At 38.9% G+C, this 10,025-nt stretch overlaps 1 protein-coding gene across 1 annotated transcript; it reads left to right on the top strand.

The window, feature by feature from the left end:
- The first annotated feature begins 4,038 nt into the window (after window positions 1-4,038).
- rtn4rl2b (reticulon 4 receptor-like 2b) lies at window positions 4,039-7,429 on the top strand. The gene is made up of 3 exons (XM_016450513.1): window positions 4,039-4,147; window positions 5,343-5,569; window positions 5,665-7,429. Exons 1-3 carry the CDS (start codon window positions 4,090-4,092, stop codon window positions 6,739-6,741), a joined length of 1,362 nt encoding a protein of 453 aa, XP_016305999.1. The 5' UTR covers window positions 4,039-4,089; the 3' UTR covers window positions 6,742-7,429.
- The last annotated feature ends 2,596 nt before the right edge of the window (window positions 7,430-10,025 follow it).

The raw sequence follows: 10,025 nt of genomic DNA, 5'->3' as shown, positions 1-10,025 counted from the left end.
AGTTCATAGCTTCAGGCTCGGCTGCGTTGTTTCTGCAAAGCACACTAAGAACAAAGGGCACTTATGACGAGGAGTGACCTACTACTGTGTGTATGGTTCTGCAGGCTGTGTATCCTATCCCCCATGGTCCCCTGCCCTAACCTTTGATTCTCAGTGATGAGTGAGCTTGTGGGTACAGATGAGTGTGTGTTCTTGTGTGTGTATATGATATTCAGTGTTTGTCATGTGATATTTCATAAAGTCCACTGAGAGGAAGAGTAGGAGGAGTACAAGATCTGTAAAGTGTGCATATCTGCACATGCACATGATCGCATTCTGGCAGAGCAGACTGTGTGTGTGTGTGTGTGTGTGTGTATACAGGTTCAACATGGGGTTACGATTAAGAGCTAGATAATAGCATTAGCTCAGTATAAAATATGTCAATAAAAAAGTCCCCACAAAGATACAAAAACAAACGTGCTTGTTTGCATGTGTCATGACATGGGTACACAGGTGTGTGTGTACAGATGGGCTGCATCATGCTGAAGTTGGACCACACTGACCTCAGTCACGGTCAGGGAACAGAACTGACTCAGTGCAGCCCACACACGTGACACTTGCACACAAATGCATACATTAATTTCTAACACTTCTTTTACCCAACCATTTAGCAGCAGCTTTTTGTCTACTAAAAATGTAGCTCTGGAAACTAAAAACTCTGCATTGCCATTGAGTAAAAATATTCTGAAGAAATTTCAGGTTATAGGATCAAATTTGATTGCTAGAATCTTCTTGGATATAATTTTTTGTATTTAGAACCCTACTGGTATTGGATTCTAATAATATTTTATTGCTTGATGTTTAAAAGAAATCGCAGTGGGAGCTATAGGGTTTAAAAATTCTGAAAGATTTTTTGTTAGAATAATGTTAAAGTTGGATTTCGCAAGTGACAACGGTGTACCAGTTTTAACGCCATGGCGAAAGTTTGAGCAAAATTTGCTAACAGTTCTGTCTTTGGCTGCACAGACATAACCAACCTTTTGTAACTCGTGTGTTTTTATCGTAAACTTGTGTGTGAATGAGAACTTAGTTTATTACTCACATGCTGTCTGGTGGCCGCTTTCACGGACGTGTGCTTCGGTTGTGTGCGCTCAGAAAACCGTATATCAGATGTTTAAACTAATATGGTTTAAAATGCATGATTTCAGCACGATAAACATGATAATCAGAACCAAAACAGATGTTTTTTGCAGGTCCGAGCTGTAATGGCACAGCTCTATTCTGGAAAAGGGGGCGGGGAGCAGCAGCTCATTTGCATTTAAAGAGACAGGCCCGAAAAACAGCATGTTTCTGCTTCCACTCAAAATTGGCATTTTCAAAATGATATAATAAATGATCTGTAGAGTATTTTGAGCTGAAACTTCACAGACACATTCTGGGGACACCAGAGACTTATATTACATATTGTAAAAAGGGGCATAATATGTCTCCTTTAAGCCTGTAAGTCTACAGTATCATATTTGATAGCCTACTCAAATTTCTAAAGCCTCTAAATTATCAACAAGATCAAAACATTGCTGAAAAACCTGTTGTACGCAATCTTTTACATGCAATCTTAATAAGGCATTTTTGGAAGATATAGTGTCAACTGATATTTATATGCATTTTATTTAAATGTCTGCTATAATTTTTCTGGCTAATATTTTTATGCCAGGCTTTACAAGGTTAATATTCCATGTGCCATTTATCCCATTGGAAATTTTAATTTCTTATATTGATGGTTTATTTCTTATTAGAAATTTTTTATTCATGTCTTGTAGGAAATACTGTCATTCACAACAACAAGGACAGAGTTGTTTCCACAGACTTAGTAATTATTGTTTCCTATGGCAACACTCATAATGTCATTTTATTGTTGATGCCCACAAAATTCTTACCAAACTGATGTACTGTGCATGTGACTAATCCTAATCGCACTGCTCCAAGTGGGATTCAAACCAGCATCAACCAGCAGGCAGTCACTAATACGCCTCTTGAGGCCAGGGGAGTGAGGTTTACCTGTGCTGTATGTGCTTACACTATATATTATGTACTTTGCCATCTAGTGTATTAATTTAGGATAGATATGAAGAATAGTGTGTCTCTTAATAGAACATAAAATTTTAATTTTTTTACAACTGGGAAGCAAAATGACGTTTCAACCTGATGTGATGCTGCTACATTTAGACCCTCACCTTCCGCTAAGTTAAGAGTCAGCCACGCCTACCTAAAACGGCTCGTTCTAACACGCCCCCACATATCTACATCACTATGTGGGAAGATTTGCATAACGTTGCAAAAGCCCAAATGTTCACGCAAAGAAAGAAGGCGTAACTTTTATTCTCGCTGTAGTATTGTTGTTGCCGCCGCCATGTCGTGAAGGCACTGTGTGATTCGTTGTGAAAACGAAACTACTTTGTTTGGCCTTCCAAAAGAGGACGATATCTGCTTCGTCATGCCTGGAGCTCATCCGTGCTGGTTGCTGAGGAAATACTACAAAACACATTTCATTACACCAAATACACAAAATAATGTTCTTTTAGCAGCATCATATGACCCCTTTAAACCAGCCAGTGGGCACCTTGATATAAATTTGACGTCAAATAGTAGCCAAGACTTGATCAAGATGCTGTAACATCATTTTAAATTTATTTTGGATGGCAATTTCTTCAAGTAGCAATTGGGTGAAAATAGGAAGTTAATCCCACACTGAAATTGGTTTAATGTATATGTAGGCCAATATGTTTGACGTTCAATCAAATCACATTACATCAAATCAACGTCATGTCAAGTTTTTGCGTCAACTTTGCATATTTGACCTCTTTTTTTTACATCAATTTGATGTCCTTTTCACATCAGTTTCCCACTGGGTAAGCTGGTTTGCTGGTGTCTCAGCCTGGTCTGATGTTGGTTTTAAATGGGACACTTTTCAGGTGGTCAGACTGGGAGAAGCTGATCGCCTGGCTAAACACCATCTTGGCCAACTGGGAGAGCATCTTATCCTGTTATAGAACAGCAAATCATCTATCTAAGGCTGGTTTAAGCAGACTTTTAATCACAACTTTTATTCACAAATATATTTTGTTCAAAATATGTTTTTTTTTTTTTATATTCTATGAAATGGAAAAAAAAAAATGTAAATACCTAAATTCCTTTAATAGTTGAAGCTGCTTCCGGTTTAGGTGCCTTTACGGTTTTAAATGACAGCTGTCAAGTGGGAGAAGAGCTTTCACAAAAGTTGATGCTTCCAGCTAGCCTACTTATCATCATGGTTTCAAAAAAAACAGAAAACACACCATACTGTACATGTTCTGTTGTACTAAAACAATACGCTATATTAAATACAAAATTAAAATGTGTAATTATAGGATTATAAAAGTCTGACAAAAATCTGAACAGTTAGTCAGAAACCCATAATTACCTAATTCCATTATCATGTGAATGACTATGATTTGAAAAATCGTATATGTTAATCAATAAAATTCAAAGAAAATTCTATTTGGATTCTTTAAGTGTCCATATTATGATAACAAATTGCTGATTTTTGTCTATATATTTTCTCTATATTTAGTATAATATAATATAAATAATCTGTCATAACCAAAATGATTTATATTATAATCTTACTTATCACTTGTATTCGTACAAATTATAAGCTTATTTGTCAAAAGTGTAGGTTATTTATTTTTTCGTCCTTTAACCTTATCTGTAGCCTACACGGTGATTTCATGAGGTTGTTGTATTCTAGCCTGTTTACTAATACGACTCTAGAGAAAAGAACAGTCATCTATGTAAAACAACCGTTAAAGTTATTTAGTCATCCCCCTCAATACACTCACTCAGACACACAGTACGGTTTCCTCCCCCCACCTACGTGCTGCTCGCCCTCGCGCGCGTTACATATGAGAGATTCCGTTGCGTCCCGCGTCCGTGGGCAGCCGGTGCTGGACTATAAACGCTGCTGGGGTGCGCGTCGCTCTTCAGTCGCATTCGACTCGATCACCAGAGCTGACCGTTAGAGCAGATAGCAGCTCGCGCTCAGGCTAACTCGCTCTCGGTTTGGATTTTGGGATGGAAACTCGTGCGGCTGCGCGGAGCGCTCGCGTCTCCAACACTCTTACCTTCAAGAGTAAGTACCAACTTTTTATTGTAATTAGTAGTTAATGATTATGCATATTTTAATTTGAGGCACAATTATAGACATTATTTACATAAAAAATGCATTTTTGGTTATATTGTGCTAAAACAGTTATTCTTATATGTTTATGTTAGATATGTATTGATGTACACTTAAATACATTTAATTGCATATTTAATGTTATATTTTGAATTTGACAAAATGCAAACAAACATAAATATGTAACAATAAATACGTAGTCTATCAAACAAAAGCTAATAATTATCTCTACTTTTTGTTTGATAGACATTAATTGATACATATTTATATTTTTGTATAATTTTGTAAAATATACATACAATCACAAAAATACATAAGTATAAATAAAAATAAATAATATAGCTACACATTTTTGTACATGTTTACATTGTAGCATTACATTTTTTTATTTTCCATTTGGAGTCCCAGTTTGTTCTGACCTCAGTACAGCCACTTCTGATTAATTAATAAGTGTAATGCGAGTAGACAAATATTTTTTTTTATGAGCCCCTTTGATGTAACCAGGATAAATATAGAATAATCAATAATTTCTCAACTGAGGAACTTACAAAGCTACTGTTAACAAAAACGGGTATGCAGTTATGCAAAAAAAGGTAACATAGTAGCCTACAATTTTCCACATTAGTCCTGTGCAGCGGGTTAGTACATCTTGTCCTGGAAGGGTTGTAGAGTGACCAGGTCATGGGTCAGGTAATAGGAAAATCTTGTGCAGGCAACATGAATGCACGCAGCATGATTAATTCACGCCATTCGTGTCTTTAAGCGCCATGTTATTGTGCAGAGTCACCGATCCTCTGAGGTCCCCTCTTAAATATTCATGAGCTGCAGTAATTGAATCGGTTCGGTTTCACAAACCTGAAGTTAATCCGACCTTTTTTTGTTTAAGGCACTCTTAGGCACTGTTCTGTTCTGTCCTGGATGGACATGGACAGAGAGTCTTTCTTAGAACTGCTTTCTTCAAGCAGAATATATGTGGATATTACTTAACCCAGCAATGATATTTCAAATAGCAGGTGTTATATTGCATGATAAATAACACATTTCCTCATGTCTGCATCACTCCAGAACTTTAAGAGGATGTGGAACAGCTTCTTCTCAAATGTGAACACGAACATCTTGTTAAGTCTACCTCTTTCTCACTCCACAGGTGGTTTGTCTCTTTGGTTGGTGATATGGTTGTTGGCATGTCGCTGTGCACCGGGTCAGGCATGTCCCAGGTTGTGTGTATGCTACCATATGCCCATGACTGTGAGCTGTCAGTCTCAGAACTTCACTGCTGTCCCAGCCGGCGTGCCCTACGACTCCCAGCGGGTTTTCTTGCAGAACAACCGTATCACTGAGCTCAGAGCCGACTCCTTTGGCTTCGAAACACAGGTGAGAGCATATCTGTAAGTAAGTATCACGCTGAATCTTTTCGTGTGAAGATTTAAGCAGAGATTTACCTTTGGCTTTACTTTCTGAATCCGCAGGTCCTATGGCTGTATTCCAACAACATCACATGGATTGAAGCAGGTGCATTCAGTAATCTGCGTGTACTAGAGGAACTAGATTTGAGTGACAACCCATCACTGCGCAGGCTGGACGGGGGTGCGTTTAGGGGGCTGGAGCGCTTGCAGAGTCTACACATGCACCGCTGCCACTTAACCGAGCTGCCTGCTGACCTCTTCCACAAGCTCTACAGCTTGCAGTTTCTCTACCTGCAGGAGAACCAGCTGAGCCAACTTCCAGATGGCCTCTTTTCCGACCTGGTCAACCTCACCCACCTGTTCCTGCATGGCAATCGTATCCGTGTCCTGTCTGAAAATGCCTTCCGCGGCCTGGTGAATCTTGACCGCCTGTTGCTGCATGAAAACCGCATCCGACAAGTCCATCGGCGAGCCTTCCGTGACCTGGGCAGATTGACCATCCTCTATCTTTTCAACAACTCTCTGCAGGAGCTTCCAGGCCAGGCATTGAAGGATACGTCGTCGGTGCAGTTTCTCAGGCTCAATGGTAACCCCTGGACCTGCAGCTGTGAAGCCAGGTCGCTATGGGAGTGGTTCCGCAAAGCTCGTATCTCCAGCTCAGACCTAACCTGCTCTTCACCAGCCCCTCGTAAAGGCCAGGACCTGAGGTTCCTGCGAGAGCTGGACTTTGCCCTATGCCCATTGCCTGATCCAGGATCCCTGGCTGGCACTACAACCACCACCTTCAGCACCAAGACCCGTTGGTGGTTCTCCAAGAACAAACCGGCCTCATCATCCAAGAGCCACTTTCACAAGAGCAGCGAAACCCTGAAGGCCTCTCCATTCACCTCTGTCAAACATCCCTCATTTTCATCATCCAAGTACGATCTCACTGCGGAGGAGGCTGCTTTACCCAAGCTAGAGCCTGAAGAGTACTGGGCAAACTATGGCAATGAGGATGCAGCCTCAGTCCGCTGTTTCGAGCTTGAATGTCCACCAGGTTACGACTCTCCCATTCTCCCATCTTCCTCTTCGTCTTCACTTCTGTCCTTCCTCTCGCTCACAGCACTTACTCTCTCTTTTCACCTTCTCTTCGGCTGAGTTTTCCTTCTCCTCTTTTTCTTCTGTTATGCTTCACTACCTTTCTCTTGCAATCGGGCTTATGCTAATAAATGCATAGAAGCAGCCATGCGGGAAAGGGTGACAAGACTGGCACACAACAACAAATTAAACACAACACACACTGTGCAATTCATACAGTACAACAGAGATAGGGCTACTGCATGCATGCACTCCCAGCAGGCTTTGCAACACCACCTCAAGTCACGTCCTTCTCTAAAATCAGAGAACACAGGACAAGCAGAGGGCAAAGAGAAAAAAGGGAGTGATGTGGAAAATGAAACTAGAGGTCAATGTCAAAGATGGCGGGGAATGTCTCTGCATGGAGAGGAAACTCTCATGCTGACAAAGGAGACTATGTCAGTTATCAATGACCATCACATCATCATGTAAATAGGAACATACACAAACTAGACAAACTTTTCCAACAAGACACTGTCAGTAGATTAGAGAGTAGAAGGCTTTGTCTTTTTGGTGATTGTTGAGTACACTATACACTATCACATACAGTTGCTCCAAAATGTATTTAGGCAATTGTGCTACAATGTCCAAATTTCAAGAAGAGCATTTCACAAAAAAGTTTTAAAATTATAAAACAATAGAGATATTGTATTAGGACACATTCTGATTGTCAAAGTGAAATGTGCATAGTTGAAGTGATTCACTAAAAACAGATTGCTTTGATATTTTATTTCCTAATGCAATACAATTTTTAGGAGTGGTTTAAATGTCCAAATATTTTTGGGGCCACTGTAAACGATACGATGAACGGATAGCTAATGGAAGAACTGACTAACAAAGACCGTCGCTAATGTTTTTCATTTGTTAAAACCGTGTTAAGTACTTTGGTTTGTGCTAGTTAATTTGAGTTGTGCCAGGTACTTTTGAGTATCAGGTGAAGCTAGGGCAGGAAGTCTATGTTTAATTCAACCTGAAGAACTCAGAAACTGCTTAAGGTGAGAGATCTGTGTTTTCTCTGTGTGCAAGATATCACATAGTCTTTCTCTCTTAGCATGTTGACAGAAAGAAATGTTAAACACAAATGTTGTCTTTGTCTAAAAAAAACGAAATAAAACCACCATAAATAAATATTAATTATTATCGAGTGTTTTATTGAGTGATCTCTTGTTTTGCAGTATTTGATCTGTTGGTGTGTGAGCATGTGTGTTTATGCATTAACTAAGCAGATGGTAATGGAGAGGCAGTTCGATTTTTAAATCTCACCCCAATGTTAAAATAGCTAAAATACAGTTATTAAGTCCCCAACAGAGCATTCAGTTAGCTGCCAGTATGCATGTAAGAGACTATTTCACTTAGTTAATAAACACAAGCTAACATTAATATAAAAACTGATACAGTCATTTCTTTAATATTCAGAATTTCTCCCCTGACAAGTCACTAGACAACACCCTTCAGCAATCCAAGTAATCTGAAACCCTTAGAAGAAAGGTGTATTGATCAGAGGTCTTTCATAGCACATTTAACGTCATAGACTTGATGTTTAGGAATCAACTTTATCTCTGATGTTTTTCCATAAATTTCTTAGGAGAAATAAAATAAATGAGAAAAAAATACTAAAATAATAAATATATGAAAAGGTATGATAATGTAGATAGCAAATGACAATCTGACCATTACAAGGAGACACACTGGAAATTATTTCTTGGGATAAACAGGCGACTCTCCATGTACTCTCTATTTAATATTGTTTGCTGTGTAACAACAGGTCTTAAATAGGGCTTTCCTACGTCCATATGTGTGCGTAGAAACTTTCAAAATAACTTGACTGGAAATTTCTCCTTTGAAGACGCACTTGCTCTATTCTCCCACAGAGTGCTGTTTGTTCTAGGCTTTCTGTTCTGCTGTCTTGTGTGTCAATCACTTGCATTCAGGCATTCATGAGCTCGCCATTCATTCATCTCTCGTTTCCTAAATCTCATCATCTCCTCATACGCTCTCTCCAGATGGTTCTGTTTGCATGGACGTGTGTTGGCGTGACTGTGACGTGCATCATCAGTCGTGTGTCATGCCCGAGAGAGTACAAGTGCATGTGCTTGGGTGTCTTTGATAGAGCACAAGTGTAAATGTTCCATCTGCTAGATCATTAGCGCTATTAATTTAGGGCTGAACAGAATGTGGGGAGAGACTAAAAAAGATCAAGTTTGAAGCACAAATAACATTCTGTTGCTGGGGACAAATAAGGCCATACTCCAATAACACAGAATACTACCTGCAATGGCTAGTGAGTGTATAAGAGTGGGTGTACACTAATGAACAGTTTCAGATGGAGTGTACACTACTGATTGCAGATGGAGTGCACACTAGTGAATATGCATCAGATGTAACACACTATTGTGAGTTTGCATCAGATGGAGTGTACACTAGTGAATATACATCAGATGTAGTGTACACTAGTGAATATTCAAAAGGAGTATACATTCATGAATATGTATTGGATAAAGAATACACTAGTGAATATTTATCAAATGGAGTATACAAGTGATTGAATCTGATGGTGTGTTCACTAATCAATATGTAACAGATTAAGTTTACACTAGTGAATCAGATGGAGTATATATTCCTGAATATACATCATACTGAGGGTAGACTAGTGAATATTTATCAAAAGGAGTATACACTAGTGAGAGCATTAGATGGAGTGCATCAGACAGAATATACACTAGTGAGTGACAGCACTGGATGAAGTACACACTAATGTGTGCATCGAACATTAGTGTGCATTAGTGTACACTAATAAGCTTATCAGACGGAGTATACATTACTGAATATGTATTTGATGAAGAATACACTAGTGGATATTTATCAAATGGAATATACATTAGTGTGTACTCTAATCACTAGAGTATACACTAATCAATTTGTATCCGATTGAGTGTACACTAATGATAATTTTTCAGATTAATTATACATTAGCAAGTACATCAGATGGTGTGTTCACTATTCAGTATATAACAGATTAAGTTTACACTGCTGAATATATATCAAATGGAGTATACACTAATGAGTATTTATCAAATGGAGTATACACTTGTGAGAACATTAGATGGTGTGCATCAGATGGAATATACACTGGTGAGTGAGCTGGACAGAATGCATCAGTGTACACTAGTGAGTGCACTGGATGGAGTGCATCAGGAGTATACACAAGTGAAAGCATTGAATGACATATACACTAATATGTGCATCAGACAGTGTGCATTAGTGTACACTAATGTGCTTATCAGATTGAGTGTACATTAGTGAAT

The sequence above is a fragment of the Sinocyclocheilus anshuiensis genome, unplaced genomic scaffold, assembly GCF_001515605.1.
Source record: "Sinocyclocheilus anshuiensis isolate Anshui unplaced genomic scaffold, SAMN03320099.WGS_v1.1 scaffold2039, whole genome shotgun sequence".
NCBI lineage: Eukaryota > Metazoa > Chordata > Actinopteri > Cypriniformes > Cyprinidae > Sinocyclocheilus > Sinocyclocheilus anshuiensis.
Note: the sequence above shows the minus strand (reverse complement) of the source record. Positions and strands in the feature narration are given on the sequence as shown.